We start from the raw sequence: 25,000 nt of genomic DNA on the forward strand, positions 1-25,000 counted from the left end.
ACACACACACACACACACACACACACACACACACACACACACACACACACACACACACACACACACACACACACACACACACACACACACACACACACACACACACACACACACACACACACACACACACACACACACACACACACACACACACACACACACACACACACACACACACACACACACACACACACACACACTGTGTACAGACAACTAACAACCCGATAATCCGTGATCCACAAACAGTACCATACTTGACAAACAACTACACCCAGAAAGACAATATCATATTGCAATAAACAGTATAATATGAAATCCTTAAATTACAACTACTGCTGAAAACCAGCATGCATTGTCTCATAAACAGTCAATACAAAGCATGCAAAAAGCATTAATTAACTAAACAGCACTACTATTGCGAGGGACCCAGCATTTTGCTTCCACCCGAGTCTAGACTCACATATAAAATGTTAACTAAACTATAATCAATACCAGCCACTTTTCTTGTTCTCAATTCGTTGAGGACTGAACGATGCCGCCAGGATCATGTGAACAGCCTACAATGGCTAGATTTCTGTAATCTCTTATCCATACTCCTATGTCTTGAGACAAATCAAGACGCCCCAGATTTTCCACGATTTGACAAAAGTTGTCAACCGTCAGCTCAGGATTACGACTTGCAAGAAAACGAAAGAACGGCTCACCTACTGGACCTTTGTTTTGAACGTACACGGTAAGTTCCCCAATGTCTTCTTTCGTTAGGCCTAACATTTCTCCAAGAATAGAAAAGTAGCAACCATTCTGTTGACTGATGCTGATCGCTACACCAATCTTCTTTTTTACTATTGCCGGCAAATGTTGCACATATTGAATGACACCTAAATATGGCAAGTATAGTGAGTGACCGACACAGGATACAGTCTATGTATTAAAGTTATCGTATGTTACCTGCTGCATCTGAAGTAGTTGGAGGTAAATTTCCTGGTGAACTAGTTTCAACATCCTGTGGTGGGAAACTGCTCGCTGACATCCCTCCGAGCTCTACTGGGTCAGATGTGTTATTATGATGACCAAGAACGTTGGAGCGATCTTCAATGTGTGCATGGCCTCCAGCACTCACATCATTCTCTTTACCTACCAATACACAAAACACATTAATTAATACTTCTGCTCACACGTGTCACATGCTCTAAGTTGCTCTAGATCTGTTGTCCCATCATCTGCTTTCAAGTTAATGACAGACAAACAATCCATTCAGTAGGCATACATATAAGCATGCAGATCTACAAGACTCAATCCAAGTGCCTACTAGGCCTGGCGGAAGCAAATCCTAAATGCTACGGCTAAACCAGCCAGCTAGAAGGCATGATCAGTGTGGGTGTTGTTAACAATTGCATCGCAGAAATCTAGCACCGTCTAGCAAACATGATTGACCACATGGACAACATGTTGTTTACGTGTCCCAGACAATTTCTCGGAAAGTCAGACTGCGACAGCTAGGCTGCCAGAAAATTTCCAGTTTAAAAAACTTTTTAAAAAGTGCTACAGCCCTGCTTACAACAGAATAATCATATGCTGACTCTTTCCATTTTGGCAAATCATTCGACTGCTTTGACTTTACTTGCCATCATTAAATAGTAGAAAGCCTTTCTATTATTTAACCAGACGACAAGTACAGTTTTATCACAAATGTAATGTTAATTAACAATTAACATTATTTGCTACAGGTGCGGCTCCAAGCTCGTGCACTGCAGTATGGTAAGTGTGCATGCATTCTGTATACAATGACAGTATATTTAGTATTAGATTACATTTCATCGTTTTCAAACACATTCCAATGTGGAAACACTGCATCTATTACACTGTTAACATGGACTAAAATGGCTGGTTTCGTTCAACAACTTCGATGCTTAATGACACTGATATAAGTCATACTGTAAGAGCCTGCTTGTTTCATACAGTAACACGTAGAGTCTCAACGACAAACGAACACTCCTCCCTATATACTTACCTTCAGATGTTTGACCATCAATTTGAACTTCGCTTTCACCGTCTCCACATATGGGTTGAGTATCGAGTCTAGGATGCCGGCGATTTCTTATTCTGATAATCACTATAATCGTGACGACGACGATAACAAAGATGACAGCAAATCCCACTGCACCACAGCCGACATACAGTAGTGTACCATTGTCTTCTACAAATAGTCACCATTAAGTCAAATATCATTCAAATACATTGTATATCTTATAGTACTCTTTGCACTTTGGTTAGCATTACTGTCTGCAGACTCAACAGTAGAGCCTCGAGTTGCACTGTTAGGCAGAGTAGTTGCTTTCTGTTGGATGCCTTCAGAAGGACTGGCCGAAGCAGTTTGTTCACTATTTGCTACCCTAGAAAAGACTGTTGATTCCAAGTCTGTGATGACTTTCGCAGACAAGAAAGACTGTGTTGCAACTCCTCGACTGCTCTTAACGTTTAAAGATTCAGTATACAAACTCTTTTTCGATCGTGTAGAAGCAGTCGTAGGATTCCATGGTGTTGAGCTCAAACTAGACGACTCTGACGTCATCGAACTCAAATGTGACTGTGAATGTGGATGCGTCGATGGTGTTAGAGTCGATGGTGTCAGAGTCGTCGCAGCAGGCTTCCTAGGATCCGGATCGCATTCTGTGACATCAACACAAACTCCATCTCGATGATATTTCGGATATCTCTGTCCTGATTTCATCTGTACACACATGTCATTCTCTCTGGAAACAAGAGTCGAGTAATAGCCAGGGCAGCAATCACACTTGGCGTCAACCGTTCCATTGCAGATTCTCGTGTAGCAAAAATTGTTCAGACCTAGACATCTCGAGCACTCTCTGCATTGAGACGATTTGATGTCTCTGTACGAGCCTTCTGGACACGGAAAAGCCTCTCTTGAAACCAAACAGGAAGCAGAGCGGCACTGAAACAGAAAGAATGTTGTTCTCTAGGTGATGATGGTCGGATAAATTGCCACATGCCATATGAAGTCAACAACTTAGTGAGTAAAAGATACCACGCATTCGTAAAAATCCCTAAAATAATTTATTCAATAATTGGAATCCCTTTCTTCCGTATTTAACGTGGGGAACGAAAGTGTGCGTACCCCAGACCCTAGCGTGCCAACACGGCGTTCTTGGGACTGTTTACCTTACGACAAGTCGTCCACAACGGGCAGAGCAGAAGTAGAAAGAAGCGATACTTCAACAGACCTAAGAGCATTGCCGGATGCTGATTACGCATGCGCATGCTACGTTGTGCTTCTGAATGATTGTATCTACTCAAGTGTATCATATTTAGAGGTTACTGTACATACGTGAGGTCGTTCTAGATATGGTACTTTGTACCTACATGTGTAATCTAGTTTCTAGGTTCCAGTAGCTCTCTAGTTAAAGTTTTAGCTTTATGACTGGCATAGATAGATAGATAAATAGACAGATATACAGGAAAACCCTTTCAACCAATTCAAAAGCTAGTCTTCCTCTAGCGACTAGACACAGTAGTAGACGCGAAGTTGTGTGTTCTAGAGGTTGTGCACATGACGTCACTAGGCCACGTGATCCGGCAAGTTGTCAGTCACGCCTTCTCATCTTTCGCGCAGTAGCCTCTTCTCCAGACTCACGTGAGCCTGGCAGTGTCCGGTTCCCGTATGACACTTTCAGCCTGAAAGTGTCATACGGGAACCGGACACTGCCAGGCTCACGTGAGTCTGGGGACGCGGCTAATGCGCAGTCCCGGTCTGTTGTCTGCTAGAGATGGTCAAGAGCTGCTGTGTTGTTGGGTGTACTAATAGGTAATTCAGTGTTGGGCGATATCAAGATATAACTGGGTGTTACTGCGCGCATGCTAGGCCGTCAGCTGATCTAAGCGTTTTGCTATACCTGTGCTCTGTTTTGTGTCTGTCGTACGCACCAAAAAAAAACAGAACAAAACCAACAGCCAGAACGAAACCGGATCTTGCCACTCACACGAGATCAGAATGCGTATTTGCCACTAAACGTGACGACCTAGCAACCGTTGCTAGAAGTTCATGACGTAACACATTTCCATAGTCCCATGACTCGATCACTGTGTAGGTGTTTGCTAAGTTGGCTGCTGCAACTGAAGAATTTTTTCCGCTCTCGTGAGATTAGTAAGTAAGAGTCTTTTGATAGAGTAGTTTTACTTCCTACCTCATCGTATATTGTCTAGGCCTTTGTGTTTGACTCCTGGGCTATGTCCAAGTTCGTCCAATTATGTGGATTACTTTCGAATTGTGTCTGCTGCTCGTATTCGTCGATATGCAGGTAGCAACTCTCGCACCAATTTTGCACGAATGGTGACTGTTTGAGATGAGCGGGCGATTCTCCTTTGTTTGGCAGTTGGCCAATTTCGTTTCAGTATCACAGTACAGTGTACAAGTGACTAGTAGCTAAAGTGATAAACTCGAGTTGCTGGTGGGTAATTCGGCGTTTGAGTGTGAACGTGTGAACGCCATAGATCCTAATAATATCTACTTTCACTGAGTAACTATGACCTAATTGCGGATGTAATTGTTGATGAGTGACGTTGCATGTGGATCCTTCCAGTAGTTTTTCCTACTTTACTGCATATTGTCTACATGTGTATAATGAATAGGTGTTTGCATGGCCTCCTGAACTAACTCTAAAATCTCTACACCTAGGCTACCTTACCATATGGTATAACTATTTGTTTTGTTGAACTATAATAGGAAACATCTTGGGGCATATTATGTGCGCTGATATGAAAGAACACTGGCGGATCTAGAGGGGATTCCGGGTTCTGTGGAACCCCCTAAGATTTATGTGACGTCATCAAGGGGGATGACGCATACCAGCAGTTGGACGACCATGTACCAGCAGTTGGACAGTACGAGTGAGTCATACGGTACTCCTACTCTCTTTGTAGCCTACTAGGCACAAACATCGGACACAATGCACCAATTCAGCACATGGAAGAGCGTGCTAAACGGCTTCACATTGTCAATTGACATCTTTGTTTAGCTGCCCTAGAAAGTTGTCGCTTGAAAGAAGCTACTCCTTTCTGACTTCAAGTTGCCAAGAGATTCAAAATACGTTGCGAAGGCTTCTTTCTGTAAAATCAAGGCATTTCATGCTTGCAGCCAGGAAAAAGGTGTGGCGGATTGGGCTCTGTGTGAGCCGTGCCCTCACATATTCCGGGACGTAAAGGCTGAAAGGGTTAGTTGAAATCAAACTGTGGCTTTTGGCCCAGCTTGAACACCATCACTTCGTTACTTCCTTGCAATGATAATGTTTCCAAGTAGTTATTTTTCATCTCATAAAAATATATTTGATGATCACAACATCACAATTTCATGAAACCATCCATGTCGATCTATAGAAACTTTTTTCGAAAGAAAAGAAAGAGCGGTAACATTGCCTGCCTAGCAAAAGACATGTAGGCTTGCAAAATCAATTCAAATTGTCTGGTACTGTAGATTCATTAATTAATGCGTACTTCCGTTCTATGCTATAGATGATTAAATTGCTCATTTATATATGAAGGCGTGGCTGATCCTTAACCTTTGTGACGTCATGGAACCACATCCAAAAATCCTGAATCTGCCCCTGAAGAGTCATTGTCAATTGACTTTGAAATGAAGAGGTTTTTCTTATCCTTCAACTCCTTTTACCATCAATTTAAAGGAGCCGCTCAGATTGTGTTATACTGTTTATTACAAGCATTTTCAGCTGTATTTTATGGGTGTCAGTTGTGGTGTTTCAGTGATAGTCAACTACATAAAGTACGTGTAGCGTGGAATGATGCTATAAGGAAAATTTGCAATGTCAGAAGAAGAGGATGTCATGTCGATACAATGATCTATTCCACTGGTCTTTTGCCTTTGCCCGAGATGCTGAGGAAATGAAAGCTACAGTTTTTGTCTTCTCTAATTCAGTCTAAGAACAGTGTTATCGCGTACATTTCGTCTCGTATGTATAATTCTCAGCAGTCGTCCTTTTTACTTTATGCTGGGAATGGGAATTGCATTACTGCTAAAGCCACACCAGGGTACTGTCGAGACAGTCAATTGCTCATGACATTTGTAAGAACGTTGATTTATCTGAGTCTAGGCGCGAGGCTGCAAGCTTGGCATACCATTGGTTGTTTGAACCAGCTAAAAGTAGTAAATCAGTACTAGAAGACTTGTTTTCAGTAGATTAATGCCACAGTAGTTATATGACTTGTTTGTTTGTTTATTTGTTTGCTTGTTTGTTTCTGTTTTTTGCACCATTAATTTTAATGAGTGCGATGTCAGGTTATAATATAATAATAATAATCTATAGGTAGAAATGTGATCTCTTGTCCTGTTTGCTAAACTTGTGATACATTTCCTTTTTGTTTCTTCTGCTCTTCTGGAAGAGACCTGACATTTTCTGATCCTGTTTTTGTCTGTCTCAAGTATTAGCATTATGCATACACTGTATGATGAATGAGATATGTCACGTGACTTGTCTGGGTTATCTTGCCCCATAAAGTTTGATCGTCTCTGGCTTGTTTTTGCCTTGAAATGATGCACAGGCATTAATTATCATACAAGTGACTTGTTCAATGAATTCTTTGGAAGTTTGAGGGCGAGGATAGAATTGAATTCTATTTTAGCGGTGGGCGGCCGGCGGCAGAAGTAGCTCAGCAACAACTTACTAAAACACATGATCAGTTTCATCCAATCAGAGGTAACACATCCACCTTCTGACAATACAAGAGAAGCAGCTAATCGACAATATCTTGTTGCTTGCATGCATCAACTGGCATCATACGTCTATGACACCAAAGCAGCAACAGCAAAGGGAACTGTTGTCTATACATAAACGGGTGCTCGAACTTAGGTGGCATGTTGAATATTGTGAACACTACAAGTAGTCTCGCGTAGCCAGACCTCTTTCCGCCACGTCATACTTCTGGACACGGCGGAAAGGGATCTGGCTAGCTACGCAAGACTACACTACAAGGTGGTGGCAGCATGCACCGCTGGACTCAGCAACGATATTATGAACCAGCCTTAGTACATACTGATTTGTATATGGTGGCACAGTGGCTAGTGTGTATTAATCAATCTGCCATAGTCTCATTATCTGAGGATAAAATTTGATTGGAGATTTTGTAATTTGACTGTTTGGCAAAATGTTTATCCTGAAATGGCTTTCCATTAGGCTGCTATCAATCGCTAGCTTTACGTTGTTGTTCAGTCTGTTCACTTTGGCTTTTGTTGTTCAGCTTCTTGCTGCCAGACGAAGAATAAGTATTGGTTGTACACGAGAGTGCCTGTTAGTTCAGGAATGCTCAGGACAACCACGTTTTCACTGCAAGCTGTGCTTGAAGGAAAAAGCTGTTCGAGTCAAGTTCCTTATGCTTTGGTGTATCCAGTGTTCCGTTTGCAAAGCAAATCAAGCCTCCCCTCATTGGTGGAATCATAGCAAAAGCAGTGAAGTGAATTTAATATCAATTTTAATATCAAGTAGAAAGAACCGAAATATAAGACAAGCAACAATGTCGACACGTACTGTTGTTGCTGATTCTTATCTAACTAGCAATTCTGCAGTTGACAAGACAGGTAATAATGGAGACAGGTTTGCTGGTGGTGACTTTGGTCGTCAGAGTAGTTCCACTTGGACGACTGCGGTAGCAGTAGTTTGTCCAGCATTGGCAGTGATCACTGTAGTTGTTGTCTGGTTTTTACGAAAGTCGATAAGAGCAAGTGAGTATGTCCTGCCATGTGTCATAAACTTGTAAATATTTGTATATGTATCTGAAATGATGAAGGAGAACGACAGGCCAATGCAGTACGGGATGAGATGATTCCTCTCACCGAAGGTGTGTTGTGTGACTTTGTCTTGCATGTTCAAGTTTCAGTCTTCGTAAACTTTAAGTCTTGTACATACAATATGTATCAATTGTTGTACAGATCAGTTAGATGACGAAACCAATCAACCATCACAACAACACAATTCCAGTGCAAATCAAGGTCAATCTCGTTTCTTATTCTGTGGTCTGCTGGTAGCATGTCAATGTAAATTGGTCTACTTTAGCTCCTTGGTTTACCGAGGCTCTTCAAAGTGGCCATGCCATGACTGGCAAAGCGATTACGCTTAGATGTGAAGTCGAGGGCTCTCAACCGCTTGTCATTGAATGGAGGAAAGACGGCAAGGAGTTGAGATCGATGCAGAACCATGCTATTTGTATTGAGGGAACAAAGTTGACTATAAGTAGTATGACACCCGAACTGGGGGGACAATATCTATGTATTGCAACGAATAAATATGGTCAGGCAATCACTCGTTCTACGATTGCTGTAAGAGGTACGATACCGGGTTGGTTACAGCATGGTGTCATGCTGTGTGTCGTTAACTAGTTGTTATGCTACATGTAGGTACTTTTGATGAAGCAAACAGCAATGAAGGTACTGTGTTATAGTTACTAATGGCTGATATCCAAACATTATGTATGTTTGGTTCATTGAATTTATGTGTTGTAGATATTCCTTTTGCGAAGAAAACTATAAACAGTCAGTTAATGGTATCAAATCCTCAAGACATAGGCACTGCAACTGCCGATGCCAGTGTCTACTTCAATGACGATATACAATTTGAACTAGAAAGTAAATATCCAGGAGGGAATGTGAGGATCGGTCCTGTGGTGGAAGAAGACGAATCGATACGAGAATACAGAGAGAGAATGGCATTGCATACGAGTCAGTATGGCGATTCGTATCTGAAAGCTTACCAGGAGGAGAAACGAATGGCGTTTGCTAGACAAATGGAGGAGTACGGCTACACTCGTAGCACTATCAGCCGGCTGTCTGGTAAAGAAAGCGGTGATGAAGAAATGAGTAATGAAGATCTCGATCCCACTGTAGAGAAGTAAAACTCTCAGGTAGTCCTCAACTCATGATCATATCAATGTTAGATGTAAGTGTAGAGTCATAGTTACGCAAAGGTTTTTGCAAATTATATATACTAGTGGATAATGTTGATATTATTTTTCCAATACATTATTGTGGTTTGCACTGACAGCAAGTTTCGGACTGCCACATATACAGCCGACTGTACAATAAAAGCTCACCAAAAATAGTTGTAGGTATATATACCCGTCTTCTAGATCAATCTGGAACGTCTGTCCCTGTGCTTTATTGGTAGTCATCGATAAAGCAACTTCAACTGATATTGGTAATGCTCCAAAGTCACAGGTTTTCTTACATCTTGTGCTCATCTCAATTTTGCAATTTGTGTGACTTTGGTAACAAAAACTGCTGCCCTGCAGGTATGTGAAGAGTTGATCCAACACAGCTAAACCCAGAATCTAGTCCAGGACAGTCCACAACTGTTGCTTTTGAACGTGTAAGTACTGCATGGCACAGTAAAGTACAACACAGTACAATACAGTACAACACAATACAATACAGTACAGTACATGCAGTGCCATAGGGTATACCATATGGTATAGTATACCTTACCATATACAGCACCCTACAAGGTACAGTACAGTACAGGTACAGTACAGGACAGGACAGGACAGGACAGGACAGTACACTACAGTACAGTACAGTACAGTGCAGTACAGTACAGTACCAATGCAAGGCATGTCTATGTGCAACCAAAACAGTGGCAACTTTCAGAATGCAACCCTGTTAGTGAACTCAAATATTAATGTAGTAGTAGCTATACACTTTGGGGTCTCGGACTCTCCTCCTCACTATCGCATTTGATGTCAGTATACTAAAGCAAGTTGGCTGGAAGGATGTTCGGCACCTACTAATTATTAATTATCAAGACAGTACACATAGACAATAAACATACACCGCTGTGTATGTATGATAAACACATAATTCTAACGCATCACTTTTACTGCATATCCTACATATCGACGTAGTATAAATGGTGAGTTACGTTTTCAGTGACGACTTTTGGATTACCCTGGTAAGCGGAAAACGGTCTAATGCGAATGGCTTGATCGAGAGCTATACGGGAACCGAGCAAAAGAAGTACGTATGCGTGGGGACCATGCAGTCTTGCATCATCACGGTAGATTACCCAACGTGTCTCTTCTGGATTACCCATTCACCTGATCGTGTCACGATTGCTGATTGATCCCTACTCTTGCAACAGTCCCGACCATGCAGCCAACTATGCAAGCCATTGTAAGTGATACATGTGTGCGTGTGTGCGCGCGTGTGCGAGCGATGTCCTCCCTAGTGAAGGAAGTTGCTCATACGCAGTTGATATAGGCCATACGAAAAAATCTAAGCATTTAGTAATCGTTTCGAATGAATCTGATGTCAGCTAGCTGAGTTGGTCTAAAATTTAGGTTTAAGCGTCCTGGAAGGACACACCTACCTCCTACCACGGCCACACCCACCACTATCTCACAATTTGGTTGTGCGATTTTAATCATTAAAATTTAGACATTCTAATAATAAATTAGAAAATTTTGTTTGTTCTTGATTTGTGTATTTTTGTTCACAGGCAATAATTCTTCTTCTAGATGTTCTACCTACCAACTGCCAGGATGCAATACCAAGTCATATTAGTAAATCAATTAGATCTCGTTGTGGCCCGTGTCCACCTGGTTCACAGCCTGACTGCAAAAACAAGCGCCCGGGAGAAAGCCAAGCAAGCAGGTAAACGAGTTTTGAGTAACAAATTGAAATTTTAGTGACACATTTTAAATTTCTTGTTATGTTAGTGGTTGCTCTAAGTGTCAATTGGGTGAGTTTTCACCAGGCAGTTTTGAAGCCTGTCGTGAGTGCTCCACATGCCCACCAGGTCAGGGTGCAACAAATTGGTGTCCACTTTGGAATACAAATGACACCAAATGTCGTCCTTGTACAAATGGCAAGACATATTCTGATTCTAATGATACGAATTCTTGCAATCAATGCAGTGAGTGTACTACCACAGTTCTAAAGTCATGTACCATCTACCATGATATTCAGTGTAGTAATATTTGTCCACGAGGCAAATATTGGCATAGAGATTCGGAAACATGCATGGAAACTGGACATTCGACTAAAGTACACGTTAATGTCATTATTGCTGCTGCTGTAGTGACACCTGTGGTCGTCATTTTAATATTTGTGGCTGTAATTTTCTTGTACAAACTAAGACGATCAAGGCAACCTCGGTCACTGCCTCAGAGTGAACTGGGAAAAATCCTCACATATGCGAGTCTTGTCAAAGAGCTGCCCATGACTCTAAAAAAGAAATTGTCCATGGCATTTATGGAGCACGGCAGCAAGGTCTATTACAAAACATTTGAACTTGAATTTGGGTTCTCAGACTCAGAGATGTCTGAGCTCTTCCTGTATTGTCAACAGTCTCAGATTATTCAGTTTGCTACAAAATTCTTTGAGGTTGTTGAGAGACAGGAACTGGCCACAACACTATCCGATCTATGCAGTTTATTGGCTAAGCGTAGAAGGCCAGATCTCATCACAAAACTCAAAGACTGGGGTAAAGAAGAAGGCCTGGATGTCCAAATTAACGAAGAAGACTTCACTGAGGAAGATGATCCATCACTACCAAGGGCCAACTCAACGTCGTCAAATGAAGACGACTTACTTCTTCCAGGAAGTCCACCAAGTCAAAGATCGACATAATTATAAAATGAAATGTGGTGGCTTGTTTGCTATGGATACTTCTACTGAAGCTATTTAAAACAGCCGTACGAGATACATATACTTTACACAGTCTGGCAGGTGTACAGTAAATTGCACAACTTCAGAGTTTCTTACTAAATTTTTCCATACTGCTGTTTTTACTCTAATCTTTTTTAAAGATTCTGGTTGTTTCTTAATACAAATAAATAATTTCACTTTGTAACTACAATGGAATGCACATCACGTGATTCTTATTTCCAATTTCACTGAGTAGAGTGTACAAGGAACTTGCAGTTGGGGAGCAACAAACAAACAGGGCCACTCGACATGATCAAATACAAGCCAACAATCGTCATACTCATGACGGTAAGAAACATCATAACAAACACTCACTACTGCATGACCAATGACAATCTAGGACAGACATGCATTCACATGACCGTAGAGAACACTAGGACCACGCCTTTTGACTACTATAACCTTCTAGTAGTGAGATCGCTCAAAGCATTTATAGTAACCTACAGTGCGCAAGCACCACAACCCCATGCATGGGGCGACGCGGCCAAGCCCAGTATTAATTATTCATACTTAATTAACCGCAACTTGTACACAATAATAAAATCAATGTGCTATCTTTTTAGGCTTACATATTGGGCTTAGTAAAAACAAAGTCTTGGAGAGCGACGAGTGATGAAAATAGAACTGTGTGCACGATTCAATGTCCACCCGGCAATGAGCCAAGGTGTACCAACACTTCTCAAACGTAATACATTGAATAAAATCGCGGACTTATAACAACTATGTTCTAAAGTCGTTTGCATGTTTGACTAGTTGTGTTGAGTGTCCTTGGACAGAGTTCTCTGAGGGAGGATCGCAGCTATGTCGGCCATGTCGAAATTGTGCTATGGGATATGGAGCCGTTGCATTATGTGACGGTACTAAGGACATCACATGTGAGAAATGCATCCATGGCCAGACCTACTCTGATAGCAACAACCGGTGGTCGTGTTTTCCATGCACTCAGTGCACAACATATGCATCCGTCTCTTCTCCTTGCAATATCACTCACAACATACAATGTAGTTCGGATCCAGACTGTCCACTCGGGAAATACTATGATGCAGCATCAGAATCCTGCCTTTACTGTTCCAAAGAGACAGAAGGTGCGGTGAAAATGGGAGACTGCCAAAAGAATGGTATACCTCACAAGTATCAATTTTCCTACAATCCATTCAATCCTCAACCATACACGCCTTCACCATCTCCACATCCTGGTCAGATTCTTGTGATATCCAAACCTCCTAAACATTCGACATCACTAAACAGTGTGGTTCCAGTTGCAGTCTCAGTTTTTGGTGCTGCCTTTATACTTATAGTTGGAGTCTTGATTGTGTGGTACAACAAACGCGTATGCAGGCAGCGTGTTTCGTTGCAGACATTAGGAGATTCTCCAACTGATTGTACAGAGAGAAATCATAATACTGACAACACAGTTGGTCCAACCTTTCCCCTTCAAAATCTCCCTCACAAAACCAAACGCAATTTGTGCACTGAATTTATGCAAAGTGGTCTTCGAAGAGTCAATTATCTCTACCTGGCAACATTTTCCCCAGAAGAGAAGAATCAGTTGCAATTGTACTGTAGTTCACCAAACATCCCTGCTTTCACTGACCATTTATTTGAGTTACTGAAAACAAAAAGACCACAGCTAACAGTTGGTGATGTGCACAAGATGTTTGTTGACCAAGAAAGACTGGATTTTGACGATATGTTGAAAATGTGGTTGTTAGAGGATAATCTCATTTTGGTTGTCCCAACAACTGAAACAGATCTTGAGACAGTTGCAGACACCCTAACACTAACATCAAGTAGGATTGCTGCAACTACCTCTGAATCACCAATACCAAGCACTCCAACTGAGTCTCCAAGTGGTTCCGCTACCCATTTATTACCTGATCAATAAATGGCGCTTTTTTGTTAAAGCACATCACTTAAAAACAACTTGTTGACATACCATATTATTCTACATATAGTATGGTTTGCTAGCTCTTGCATCTCAAGCATTCTTTTTATTAGCCTCCTAAGTTACTTTCGCTTTCTCATTAGTCAGCCATCATTAAAGTTTTAGATAGAAACACATATTATGTGTGGTGTGGTACATAACATTACTAGACTTGTGTACTCTTGTACGCCTCTATTAAGTTAAGGCAAATAAAAAATCAGAAAAAGTTACAAAAGTACAAAGTCATTTCAAGACACAGTTTACAATAGAATTCACTGGGGTTTTCTAGATTCTTGAGGAAGATATAAGTTAAATGCCAACTGTATTGTATATATAACCTATTGCAATGTATCTTCTTGAATTATGTTGTAGCACACTATTTGTTTGGTTAAGTAAGCCTTCAAAGCTATCTAAATGCGTCACAGTAAGTTAGTCATGATGCTTCGCACTCTTTAAACTTACGTCGAGCTCAAATTCGATCACAACATCAAGAAATCTGTCAATAGCAGCCATGGAGAAACAGACCCATGTGCAAGCATGAAGGGAATTCATCACTGTACCTCCCCGGCTCTGCAAAGTTGGTTCTCATTGTTCACTTCTTAGTTTGTTCTGTCATAATTTATCTCCTGCGTTACCTGCAGTCACCAAGCAATGTAAAGCATCTCTAACAGCACGAGAGGCCGGCCGCTCAAACTTGTCATACAACTGAGCAACATTTTGAAGACAACAAACTGTACCCATTTCTTTCAAAAGACCTTGAGAGTTACCTAGGCCAAAGAAACAGTTTCGTATTACTCACGATCAGCAACGAAAGCAAGCCTGTATAATACAGCATGAGAGTACCAATAGCACACAATGTCAACGCCTTGATAGCACGACAGACAAACCAGACAATTGCTTCATCACCCGATTGTGTACGAAGAGCATGAAGCAAGCACTCTGCAATGACACTGTCATCCTTAAATAGTCCATTATGATCAGGTCTTCCTACTTCAATCAATCAATTAAATTATATTAGTAAACTAATTGTGCACGCTTACATGTCTGTGAATGGCTTACCAACACCCTCGCACAATGCACACAAAGCTGCCGATCCAGCTCGAAGAATTAAATGCGAGTCCTTGAAGCACTGCATCGATTGAACAATAGCAGCTGGAGCACCACATTTAGCAGCAATATCATAGCTCTCACCTCAAAACAACAGTACAAGATATAAAGTTTCACCAGCAGGTTACACAATAAACTGACTACCAATAAGACATGGATGTCTACTTTCTTTCGTCTGCTTTAAATGTCTAAGTGTATCACAACAGTCTCTGTCTACCATACACCCTTGTCTGTTTGTCCGAATAGCCATATGATCTGCCAATTTGTCGTAGCAAAAACTGAAACTTGGTCAATCTCATTGTCTAACGTTCATCTGTCATGCTTCTGTCTCTCTCTGCCATCCATATGGCATTTGCACATGCCTTTTTTCAAATTTTCTCAGCACAATTACCAGTTTAGCACTACAGTATTCTTACCTGTATTTGTAAATATCTCGGCAAGTGCTTCACAAGCTACGCACACAATCTCTGACGTAACTGGCAGACTGCCGGATTTCGTCAGAAACCGACGCAGAGCACAAACCACTGCTACAATGGCTCCTGACTCACACGCCTTATGCCTTGCTTCATCTATACACACAGCCATTGTACAATAACATGACATCCCATACCATACAGATTACCCGATTCACAACAATACTCCCTAATGGCTTGACAAGCCAATCGTTGAATTTCTTCATCATTGCCATGTCGACAATCATTCATCACTTGCACGACCATCTGCATGCCGCCCTCGCGCAAAAAGTCTCTCCGACTAGATACTAAAAGGAAGAACTTATTCACACTGAAAAGCACTACTTTAGTGAACAACAATACCAGAATTGTGAAACATGAATGTAAAGCCATATGCTAAAACAGGAGCACAGTGTGGTGATCCCCGTATCTCATTAAGAATAAAGTAAATGTCTAGAGATGATGCTTTCAAACTAGGATGTATCATAGCACCTGCGTATCAACAAGATGCAGAATGTTGTAAGCATTCGACCAAGTTGTTTATCATAAAATGGCAGCATCATTGTGTGCCCATGAATACTACCAATGTATTTCATACAAAAGTCACCTGTTTCGTCTGGATGTAAGAGACAATGAATAGCATGTGACGCCGCTTCATAAGCAGGACTCTGTTGTGGAAATTGTTGTCTAGTTATTTCACATTGCTGCAAAACTCCTAATTCGAGCAAGTCCACCCTTACTAGATTCAAAGCACAGGGACAAGTATCAAAACCAGAAATGAAACAGTCAGACAGTCAAGCAAACCAACAAACAAATAAACAGATAAACAAACAGACAGACAAACAGATACGGATACACAAACAAACACAAGACAGACATACAACGATCAAATGCTAGAGTGATTGACAGAAAAATAAAGAAGATTGTTTCAAGAGACAGCCACATAAACATAAATAGTTGTAGGTAGAACCAAGCCCTATTGGCTTGGGTAGTATTTAGTTGCTTTGCCTAGATGGTGTATAATAGTTCAATGTTTGAAATATATGTATTGACAGACAGACAGACAGACAGACAGAGACTTGTTTTCAAACATTTTGGCGGTTGGGGCAAACAAACAGTTAGATATTTGAACAAGCTGGCAAAAAGTGCAAATAATGATGAAGGAAGACGAAATGAGACCGACTTCAAGACCAAGTGTCAATCAATTATTTCAGTGACTCTACAGCGTTGCAATGCAAAAGTCGTCTCAGACAAACTCATTAGCGTAGCAAGATTAGAATGTCGAAATGTAGTTTGCACAGTATAATTTTGTATGCTTCAAGACCGCAATGGTCTTGTTGTGTTAGGTTGCTCATGATGTAAACGTTTGATTAAATGAAAAATATATGTATTGAGACAGACAGACAGACAGACAGACAGACAGACAGACAGACAGACAGACAGACAGACAGACAGACAGACAGACAGACCAACAGACAGATAGACAGAGAGACAGACAAATAGACAGACTGATAAACAAACAGACAAACAAACATGCAGACAGACAGACAGACAAACAGACAAACATGCAGACAGACAGACAGACAAACAAACAAACAAACATGCACACATACAAACAAATGTACAGACAGCCAGGCAAGTAAACAGCCAGACCAATAAATAGGCCAAAAAAAAGGGTAGTAAATAGAAAAATAGACAAGCTAACATATACATAATGTTAACCAAACTAAACAACTTCAACTAACCAACCTATATTTGCAAGTTGAGCGACAGCATGGCATGCCCATTTCTGAATAATCTCGTCTCGATCGCTGTGCGTCCCTGGAATGACAAACTGTAATGCTCGACGCAACAGTGCCAACCCATCATGACCAACAAACTGATCAACAGCGAACGCTAATCAAACAACCAACATATTACAAAAAACAAAGATTAAAATCCAACACTCCATTAATTACGATTACCAGAATAAGAAAAAGATGCACAGAGAGCAGCACACGTCCATCTCTGTAGCACTAAGTCGTCTTTGTGTTTCCTCATCACCCGAACGATCAACACAACGCCATTATTCTCAACAAATTCTTTCCTGTTTTCTACATATACCAATATGAAAAAGACATTATCTTTACAATTTTAGCATGTAGTTCTCAAAGAATACGAGTCGAACCTTCGTACTCTAAGCACATATTTTTTACACATGCCAATGCCTCTTGCAGCACATCGCGAAAGTTTTCAAATTTACGAAGTGCTTGCACTACTTGAGTCATAGCACAGCATTCCTTCGCATGACATTTGTTAGGAACTGAATATAGGAATGACTCTGAGTTGTTGCTATCACATCGCGTAACTGAACTGTCGTAAACACATACCGCTTCCATAACACATCCTAGCAATAACGGCCAAACCATGCTGAAAGATTATGCTGTCGTTAGAGTATTTTGATAACATAGCGACAACTGGTTCAAATCCCTTTACAGATAAAACAAATTTTCTATCGTCCACTGCAGAACAAGAACAAAGAGATTATAACTATGTCGTACATTCCAACACAAGTGCAGACACCTGTCAAGGCTCGTTCACTGATCAGCAAAAGAGTGTCCTTGACAAGAATAACATTGTCGCCTTCGTCTCTGAGTAGTTGAAACAATGCGCCAATGTCTGGCACCAAAGCTGCAGAAAAAGATCAAATAATTGAAATCCCCACATGTTGAAGATAACAAATAACTGTCACTGCGCGCATCTGAGCCTCACCTCTATTTTGTACCAAATTGTTCTCAGGTGACGTGTCTTGCACCAGACCTATATACATCATGCAATTTTCCAATTAGGCCGCACCGACAAAATTGTCTGATTGGAGTAACCCGCCTGCCCGTGTTTGGAGAGCCGCTGAGTTTTTATATTTAAATATGTTTTCTGTTGGCCTGGGCATATCCGTGTTCGAGGGCGCATTTGTTTTGAGAAATGGCAAAATTCTTCGTGCGTCTGGCAACTGTACATAGTCTTCATGAGGTATTGCAGAAAGTTGGATTCGGTGATCAAGTGGACGATGTACCCAGTGTGCAAACTGCGACCACACACTTCCTCCAAACAAGACACTAAGTTAGATCATCATTACAAAAATTAAAATAAAAACTCCGCCTGCCCGTCGTTTTCCAGTGCAAGTTACCCAATTAGACAATTTTTTCGGTGCGGCCCAATAAACTAATGAGCAGATGAATTAAGTAATAGCTGTCTATTTCAAGAACAGTCAGTTTCTATCTTAATTTGTTTTCCTTATACCCTACCATTCCTAATGTTTTTTGAGTAACAATCTTTTCAAAATAAATTGCCTTCAAACATTATAAAACAGAAAAAATAATATTTTGGTCTAAAAATTTGTCAGTTGTCCGGGCTTTTGAATGCTGCGTGTGCACATAAAACATTGTCAAAAATGGCCAATAGACGGAAGTGTGCAGCTCAAGATGCCAGCTCGGCAAAAAAGCGAGTGACTTCTCTTCTCAACTACAGATTCCGGTTTCAAACCAAATTGCCATTTAATACCACATCCCCGTGTGATATACTGCTTCTGTGGAAAGTCAACTGTAGTAGAAAACTTTTGTCGTAGTATTATAATTCTTTACAAATCCTAATTTTTTCGAGGTCTTGATGTGCAATATTAGTCATTTTTGATTTAATTACTATAATTCTAAATTATTTTTGGAGTCTCAAAAAATTAGACTCGAAAAAGAAAAACATTAGGAGCAGTAACATATTTAATTATAATATATATTAATTATATAAATACTATTAATTCTTCATATTTATCTTACTTCTCTATAAAATATGGCTCATTCTAACTTATGTTTAAAGCATCTCATACATAGGTCATCAATATCGATTAGAGATACTGTAGAACGTGTTAGTCCTCTTTCCAAAACTGTCCACCTAGCAGAAGCACAGTCTGAAACGCCCTCTACTACACCTCCGTATGGAAATAGCCTATAACTCTTGTAATGCGGACCAATTGCACTGCATGTGCAACTGCGAATTGCACAAGTAAAGCATCATGTCAACATGCAGTGTAACTTTCAATACCAGCTTACCTTTCAAGACTGTCTGCACGTGTCTCGCAACTTCATTGCAATCTGACGGATAGGAAAATCTGAGACATCCAGTCCAAGGCAATCTCGGCGTTCTGCGCACGAGCACATCAGAAGGCACATCGATATCCAGAGACACCAAAAGCAATTTCCGTCTCCTGTCGCAATCAGTGAGCTCCAGTGCGACATCAAGCAGTCTGATCGATTTCTCGCAAGCAAAGAAGTCGCGACTGACAAGAGCGATTACAACGCGGCAAGCATGCAGACCGGCATCAATAGCAGAAAGCGGAGACTGTCCCCAGTCGACACATTCGTACTCCCAGAACGTTTTTATGTTCAGTTTTCGAAACGCCCGGTATATGGCAGTGACTGCTGCAGAGCGCTCGTCTCGTCGATGCAAGAGGAAAACATCCCAATCTGGACGTGCGACGGCGATGGCGTCCTCGGCCATTGAAGCGGCCCGCCCATGAAAGCGACTGAGTTCCGTCTGGCAATGAGTTTGGTTGTTGTCACGTGTCATACTGTGTGGACATGTGACGTGTTGAAACTAGAACACGGAAATCTTGCGCGCGCGCACACACACACACACACACACACACACACACACACACACACACACACACACACACACACACACACACACACACACACACACACACACACACACACACACACACACACACACACACACACACACACACACACACACACACACACACACACACACACACACACACACACACACACACAACACACACACACACACACACACACACACACACACACGCACGCACGCACACACACACACAACACACACACACACACAACACACACACAACACACACACACACACACACACACACACACACACACACACACACACACAACACACACACACACACACACACACAACACACACACACACAACACACACACACACACACACACACACACACACACACACACACACACACACACACACACACACACACACACACACACACACACACACCACACACCACAACTATACATGCCCATATGCTCCTAGCTCCGAAGCGAGTAGAGCACAGCTTCATTTGCTTGTGGTACTATTGCAACTAAATGTAACGTCTGATTCAATCCTATACGTAGCAAACACTGCAAAGCTCTTCGCATATTTTGCAAGTACACTCTAAACCTAGGATCCACATGCTCGAGATCTAGGTGACTACACATGTTATGATGTATACCAAGTATGATTTAGGAAATGTGTATTTTTGTTAGGCTATTTAATTAATTAATGGAGTGGGTTGTGCTTTCGCACTCCTAAAAACTTACCAAACTAAAACATAATTTTTCTCTGAAAAAAGAAATAGATGTAGGGATTGTATAAAAAGTAATAGAAACAAAATTTAGATAATATGAACCAAAACCAGACTTCATTAGTGAATCCTTCCAACACACATTCCATACATTTTACCTTTAGTGTGTTGGAAGAATTCACTAATGATGTCTGGATTTGGTTCATATTATCTAAATCTTGTTTCTATTACTTTTTATACAATCCCTACATCTATTTCTTTTTTCAAAGAAAAATTTTTATGTTCTAGTATATATAATAATACTATATCATACTGATGATAATAATATATAGAATAATGACAGATAAACAGAGAAAGACAGAGAAACAGATATTTTATTCTCTTGAAGATGTTGTTGCCTTTCATTTTAATAAAGAAAACACTTAGACTACCTATTTTGGTCCTTGCAAACAACAAAGTCATAGATTGACTTGACCTTGAATGTCAAAGTCAAATAATCTATCTAAATCACCATGACTAGGAGACAGTTTTGTGAGGACTCTTTGGCACTGCATCTTTGTAGAATTGTAGAAAATCTTTTTCAGGCATTAAAATTGGTTTCTGGGTTTACTGACTGTTGTGAGAAATGATGCAAAAAATTCTCTGCCTTAATTTGTGCTCCACCTCCCAAAAATGTTCTATAACAAGAGGAATACATCTTGACAAGTACCCTCCGACCTGGAACAAGCTCTTCTGAATATTTTCATTTTCTTTTCTTCTCTTGTTGCAGCAGCATGACCATTTTCCCTGCTAGCCCACTTAATAATGTCCTGACTCCATGGATGAGCAAATGAAACATCAATATCCAAATTCTGTCCAGTATTTTGATCAAACATGGTAATGTCTGGACGGTCTTCAGTATTGATGTATTGATGTCTTGGTTTGTTTGATGGGGAAGGTGAAGGTCAGACAGGCACTCACTCCACCCATCTAAGACTGAGTAGTAAGACCCCACAGGTCCACCCCCATATTTACAGGTTAATTAAACAATGGTATCCGTATTCATCCAAATCATGACCACAATCACACTTTTAATCCAATTGGCGAAAGGTAGAGCTACTACCAACCTCAGGTAAGACGCTAAAGAAATTCATTTGTTTTTAATTAAAGCGTGCTTAGCAGAAGTGGGGATGACATCCAGTCATGCACCATGCAGCCAGTCGTCCTTGCAGAGATCTCAACCGCGTTGCACCTCTATCAAACAAACAGACAGACAGACAGACAGACAGACAGACAGACAGACAGACAGACAGACAGACAGACAGACAGACACACACACACACAATAGAGACTACCAAAGTAGTTTGCATTAAACTAAAGCTGAACTCAGAAGATTTCTTGTATTTAGTGTTAGAAATGTAACGTAGAGTTTGTGTTTTAATAAATGAAATTGACAGACAGACAGACAGACAGACAGACACACACACACACACACACACACACACACACACACACACACACACACACACACACACCTTAGAGATTCAAATAAACAGCAGACATCCTAACTCAAGCTAGCAAACAGCCGACATGGTACACATGTGTATATAGTTAATAAATACACAATCTTAACACACAAACCAAAACATGTACAACTCTAAAACCGTTACATCCAAACCATCTCCATACAAATATCAGCTAGTAAAACCACCCAATTGTGGCAACTCAGCTAGAAGTTGCCTACATTCCTGTGTAGCCGCAACTCTGTCATAAGCAGCACAAACTCGTCTCGCCTCATCAATTTGCAACCAGCAGCATTCCTCGTGATGCCCACCTTTCGCTGCTGGAGGTTCATGACAGCCATCTACGTGAGGCAACACACACAAACAATACATTTCAACAGCCTGATGGATGAATGGTCTTCCATCGACACTCGGCTTGTGAATAATCACACTCGGGGCATTGAAAAGCTGTTCGATGCCTACGTCAAGGCCCGTCTCCTCTTTCAATTCCCTCAAAGCACAAAGCAATGGTGACTCAATGTAAAGGCCACCTGACAGTTTTCTGTGTCTGAAGTTTCCCTTTGGTAAACCCCATTGTATGGTCTTATGCTTCGTTTGATTGTTGGCTGTTGCTCGCCTCTGTAATTCCTCACCAGCCATTGTCTGATCAAAACACTCAAAATGAAAAACTGTTTGACAATGTAGATGAAATACATTCATGCTTTTGATATTTAGCCATTTAAGACACATATATACCTACATACATACATATATACATACAGAGACAAACACATAGACACACAAACAGAGACAGACAGACAGATAATTTATTCTCATACAGATTCTACTAGTACGTATGCTAGGATTTCTAAACACAAATCAGTCCTTGCAAACAACAAAGTCATTAACTAATGGACTTGACTTTGAATGTCAAAATCAAATAATCTATCTAAATCACCATGATTAGGTGACAGTTTTGAAAGTTTTCTAAGGATAACTTTGGCATTGTATCTTTGCAGAATTGTAGAAAATCTTGTATCCAATACGATATGAACAAGGAAGCATTAAAATTGGCTTCTGGATTTGCTGACTGTTGTGACAAATGCTGCAAAAAATTCTCTGTCTTTGTGCCTTTGTGTCTGACAGACAGACGGACAGACAGATAGACAAACAGACAGACAGATGGACAGACAGATAGACAAACAGACAGACAGACAAACAAACAGACAGACAGACAGACTGCATTGTCCTAAGTGTTAGACGTTTGTTTTTAAAATCTAGTCCTAGTAAACTCTCGTAGTTGTGAACTTTACATAGTTACCTTGTTAGCAATGTATTATAGATGAATGTTTGAAATGAATGTTATTTGACAGACAGACAGAGACAGACAGACAAATATACAGACAGACAGAGACAGGTAGACAGACAGACAGAGACAGGTAGACAGACAGGCAGGCAGACAGGCAGACAGGCAGACAGACAGACAGGCAGACAGATAATGTATTCTCATACAGATACTACTTGTACATATGCTAGGATTTTTAAAATACAAATCAGTCCTTGCAAACAAAAAAGCCATTAACTAATGGACTTGACTTTGACAGACAGACAGACTGACAGACAAACCAACACTGACAGACAAACAGACCGAGACAAACAAACAAATAAAAATATAACTAAGTACACAATCAACATTACCACATAACAAACAGTTCCACCTGTAAAAACTGCAGTTCTTTACACAGAGGTTCAACCAGATATTGTTGCCACCGATCATCAAATGACACGACATTGCTCTCAAATGCAGCAGCCATGTCCATTCTACTTATAGCCTCTACCTCGTCTTGCTGCCAAAACACACATCTCTCTGCAAGAGTCTGAACCTGCTCCATACTGTCGTGAATCGAGCCTTTGAAGTTAAGAAGACGACGAAAGAACTGACCCAAAAAGCCAAGCAATTCAATAAATGGTAAAGACTTGTGATATCTTTTCAACAGCACTTGATGTACAGGCCCAGCAGCACTGCAATAATACAAAAGTAAACGACAGTCAGTCCTAACCACTAACTTCTTTCACAGGCCCTTGTAATGCTGACAGGTTAGAGGCTCAAGTGGGGCAAAGCGTGCATGCAAAGAGGACAACACTTGTTGCGCAATGACTCCTCCATTCATTCGTAGTGGGAGACATGCCGGCGGCTTTAGTCGCCCTGTTGAACACGTGACGTGACTGTTTATCCACAGTGCTTCCGTTCCCAATTATCTGCCCAATTTTAACAAGCCCTCTTCACGTGCGGGCTCCGTACCACTCTAGTCTAGCATGCATGTGTTAAGAGGGCCTGTCAAAGAGGCTATCCTAACCATCAATATCAATATACTATACTTGCTTGATTATTACCCCAGTGCTCAAGTAAGCCCCCACCCTCAACTTTGTCCAAAGCTCTAAAATTTTCACACCTCCTAGTCCTTTAATTAGTGCTAATTGGTGCTTTCCACAGTGACTATTTGCTAGATTTGCACCAAAAATGCTAATATCCTTCAACTTGTGTGTATGCTTGTTGACCACGTATTGAAGGTTTGATGACTCAGATACCACATACAAGATTATATTTCTATATTTTAGGTAGTGGCGGTGGCCAGTATGCTGTTGAAGTTAATCAGTCACTTCTGCCAATTAACAACTGCATGTATGTCAATGTTTGAGTAAGCCCTCATCACATATTTGACTTTTGACTCTGGCCAAACATTGGGGTGGGTAATAATCAAGTGAGTACCATAGTATAATTCATTCCACTATAATGTCATGAAGTACATATATTAAAAGACAACTTAGCCACAAATCACAAACCTACATGCCAACCGTAGATTTATTAATTTATTAATCAATTTGTCAAGTCTGAGTGCTCATTTTCGAACTCGTCTGAAAATTTGGCAAATT

The 25,000-nt window shown here is 40.8% G+C and overlaps 6 protein-coding genes across 10 annotated transcripts in view; 3 read left to right on the plus strand and 3 right to left on the minus strand.

Moving 5' to 3' along the window:
- Window positions 1–287: 287 nt before the first annotated feature.
- On the minus strand, window positions 288–3,258 carry LOC134189757 (uncharacterized). Its single transcript, XM_062658128.1, has 5 exons — window positions 3,181–3,258; window positions 2,257–2,953; window positions 2,012–2,197; window positions 949–1,134; window positions 288–878 (listed from the first exon to the last, which is right to left on the minus strand). Exons 1-5 carry the CDS (start codon window positions 3,250–3,252, stop codon window positions 511–513), a joined length of 1,509 nt encoding a protein of 502 aa, XP_062514112.1. The 5' UTR covers window positions 3,253–3,258; the 3' UTR covers window positions 288–510.
- An 824-nt stretch (window positions 3,259–4,082) lies between these two features.
- On the plus strand, window positions 4,083–9,065 carry LOC134189607 (hemicentin-1-like). 3 transcript variants are annotated; one of them, XM_062657931.1, is made up of 8 exons: window positions 4,083–4,162; window positions 4,222–4,316; window positions 7,267–7,747; window positions 7,813–7,863; window positions 7,955–8,014; window positions 8,079–8,348; window positions 8,420–8,449; window positions 8,525–9,065. In XM_062657931.1, exons 2-8 carry the CDS (start codon window positions 4,266–4,268, stop codon window positions 8,911–8,913), a joined length of 1,332 nt encoding a protein of 443 aa, XP_062513915.1. In that variant the 5' UTR covers window positions 4,083–4,162; window positions 4,222–4,265; the 3' UTR covers window positions 8,914–9,065. The 3 variants fall into 3 exon arrangements, with proteins under 3 accessions (XP_062513915.1, XP_062513916.1, XP_062513914.1); XM_062657932.1 differs by having other exon boundaries at window positions 4,132–4,166; XM_062657930.1 differs by lacking the exons at window positions 4,083–4,162; window positions 4,222–4,316 and having other exon boundaries at window positions 6,284–7,747.
- Window positions 9,066–10,077: 1,012 nt separating this feature from the next.
- LOC134190082 (tumor necrosis factor receptor superfamily member EDAR-like) lies at window positions 10,078–11,860 on the plus strand. Its single transcript, XM_062658499.1, has 3 exons — window positions 10,078–10,186; window positions 10,512–10,666; window positions 10,732–11,860. The coding sequence occupies exons 1-3, from the start codon at window positions 10,163–10,165 to the stop codon at window positions 11,642–11,644; spliced, it is 1,092 nt and encodes a 363-aa protein (XP_062514483.1). The 5' UTR covers window positions 10,078–10,162; the 3' UTR covers window positions 11,645–11,860.
- A 35-nt stretch (window positions 11,861–11,895) lies between these two features.
- Window positions 11,896–13,623, plus strand: LOC134190048 (uncharacterized). The gene is made up of 3 exons (XM_062658463.1): window positions 11,896–12,010; window positions 12,286–12,407; window positions 12,476–13,623. The coding sequence occupies exons 1-3, from the start codon at window positions 11,972–11,974 to the stop codon at window positions 13,605–13,607; spliced, it is 1,293 nt and encodes a 430-aa protein (XP_062514447.1). The 5' UTR covers window positions 11,896–11,971; the 3' UTR covers window positions 13,608–13,623.
- A 532-nt stretch (window positions 13,624–14,155) lies between these two features.
- Window positions 14,156–19,739, minus strand: LOC134190047 (uncharacterized). Of its 3 annotated transcripts, none has more exons than XM_062658460.1 (13): window positions 19,288–19,739; window positions 17,957–18,004; window positions 17,768–17,875; window positions 17,575–17,706; window positions 17,373–17,507; window positions 17,170–17,298; window positions 16,955–17,101; window positions 15,813–15,944; window positions 15,569–15,697; window positions 15,170–15,513; window positions 14,706–14,837; window positions 14,490–14,636; window positions 14,156–14,413 (listed from the first exon to the last, which is right to left on the minus strand). In XM_062658460.1, the coding sequence occupies exons 1-10, from the start codon at window positions 19,733–19,735 to the stop codon at window positions 15,323–15,325; spliced, it is 1,599 nt and encodes a 532-aa protein (XP_062514444.1). In that variant the 5' UTR covers window positions 19,736–19,739; the 3' UTR covers window positions 14,156–14,413; window positions 14,490–14,636; window positions 14,706–14,837; window positions 15,170–15,322. The 3 variants fall into 3 exon arrangements, with proteins under 3 accessions (XP_062514444.1, XP_062514446.1, XP_062514445.1); XM_062658462.1 differs by lacking the exon at window positions 19,288–19,739 and adding an exon at window positions 18,071–18,336; XM_062658461.1 differs by lacking the exon at window positions 15,569–15,697.
- A 2,431-nt stretch (window positions 19,740–22,170) lies between these two features.
- The window catches only part of LOC134190308 (uncharacterized), a 9,493-nt gene continuing 6,663 nt past the window's right edge, over window positions 22,171–25,000 (minus strand). The window contains exons 8-9 of the mRNA XM_062658761.1: window positions 23,785–24,088; window positions 22,171–22,729 (exon numbers count right to left, since the gene is read on the minus strand). Of these exons, the coding sequence (XP_062514745.1) occupies window positions 22,259–22,729; window positions 23,785–24,088 (775 nt within the window). The 3' untranslated portion in view covers window positions 22,171–22,258. The remainder of the gene's footprint in view (window positions 22,730–23,784; window positions 24,089–25,000) is intronic.

Source organism: Corticium candelabrum, chromosome 14, assembly GCF_963422355.1.
Source record: "Corticium candelabrum chromosome 14, ooCorCand1.1, whole genome shotgun sequence".
Taxonomy (NCBI): Eukaryota; Metazoa; Porifera; class Homoscleromorpha; order Homosclerophorida; family Plakinidae; genus Corticium; species Corticium candelabrum.

What these genes read in the sequence shown, in the direction of transcription:
- LOC134189757 (XM_062658128.1), bottom strand. Translation starts at nt 3,252, where the DNA reads ATGCTCTTAGGTCTGTTGAAGTATCGCTTCTTTCTACTTCTGCTCTGC. An exon ending in TGTGGACGACTTGTCGTAAG is followed by an intron (nt 2,954 to 3,180) that starts GTAAACAGTCCC and finishes TTTCTGTTTCAG; the next exon opens with TGCCGCTCTGCTTCCTGTTT. An exon ending in AACTACTTCAGATGCAGCAG is followed by an intron (nt 879 to 948) that starts GTAACATACGAT and finishes TGCCATATTTAG; the next exon opens with GTGTCATTCAATATGTGCAA.
- LOC134189607 (XM_062657930.1), top strand. Translation starts at nt 7,174, where the DNA reads ATGTTTATCCTGAAATGGCTTTCCATTAGGCTGCTATCAATCGCTAGC. An exon ending in ACGAAAGTCGATAAGAGCAA is followed by an intron (nt 7,748 to 7,812) that starts GTGAGTATGTCC and finishes GAAATGATGAAG; the next exon opens with GAGAACGACAGGCCAATGCA. An exon ending in TGAAGCAAACAGCAATGAAG is followed by an intron (nt 8,450 to 8,524) that starts GTACTGTGTTAT and finishes TATGTGTTGTAG; the next exon opens with ATATTCCTTTTGCGAAGAAA.
- LOC134190082 (XM_062658499.1), top strand. Translation starts at nt 10,163, where the DNA reads ATGCAGCCAACTATGCAAGCCATT. An exon ending in AGCCAACTATGCAAGCCATT is followed by an intron (nt 10,187 to 10,511) that starts GTAAGTGATACA and finishes TTTTGTTCACAG; the next exon opens with GCAATAATTCTTCTTCTAGA. An exon ending in GGAGAAAGCCAAGCAAGCAG is followed by an intron (nt 10,667 to 10,731) that starts GTAAACGAGTTT and finishes TTGTTATGTTAG; the next exon opens with TGGTTGCTCTAAGTGTCAAT.
- LOC134190048 (XM_062658463.1), top strand. Translation starts at nt 11,972, where the DNA reads ATGATCAAATACAAGCCAACAATCGTCATACTCATGACG. An exon ending in CAATCGTCATACTCATGACG is followed by an intron (nt 12,011 to 12,285) that starts GTAAGAAACATC and finishes CTATCTTTTTAG; the next exon opens with GCTTACATATTGGGCTTAGT. An exon ending in TGTACCAACACTTCTCAAAC is followed by an intron (nt 12,408 to 12,475) that starts GTAATACATTGA and finishes ATGTTTGACTAG; the next exon opens with TTGTGTTGAGTGTCCTTGGA.
- LOC134190047 (XM_062658460.1), bottom strand. Translation starts at nt 19,735, where the DNA reads ATGGCCGAGGACGCCATCGCCGTCGCACGTCCAGATTGGGATGTTTTC. An exon ending in TATGTGCTTAGAGTACGAAG is followed by an intron (nt 17,299 to 17,372) that starts GTTCGACTCGTA and finishes TGGTATATGTAG; the next exon opens with AAAACAGGAAAGAATTTGTT. An exon ending in CTTACATCCAGACGAAACAG is followed by an intron (nt 15,698 to 15,812) that starts GTGACTTTTGTA and finishes GTTGATACGCAG; the next exon opens with GTGCTATGATACATCCTAGT.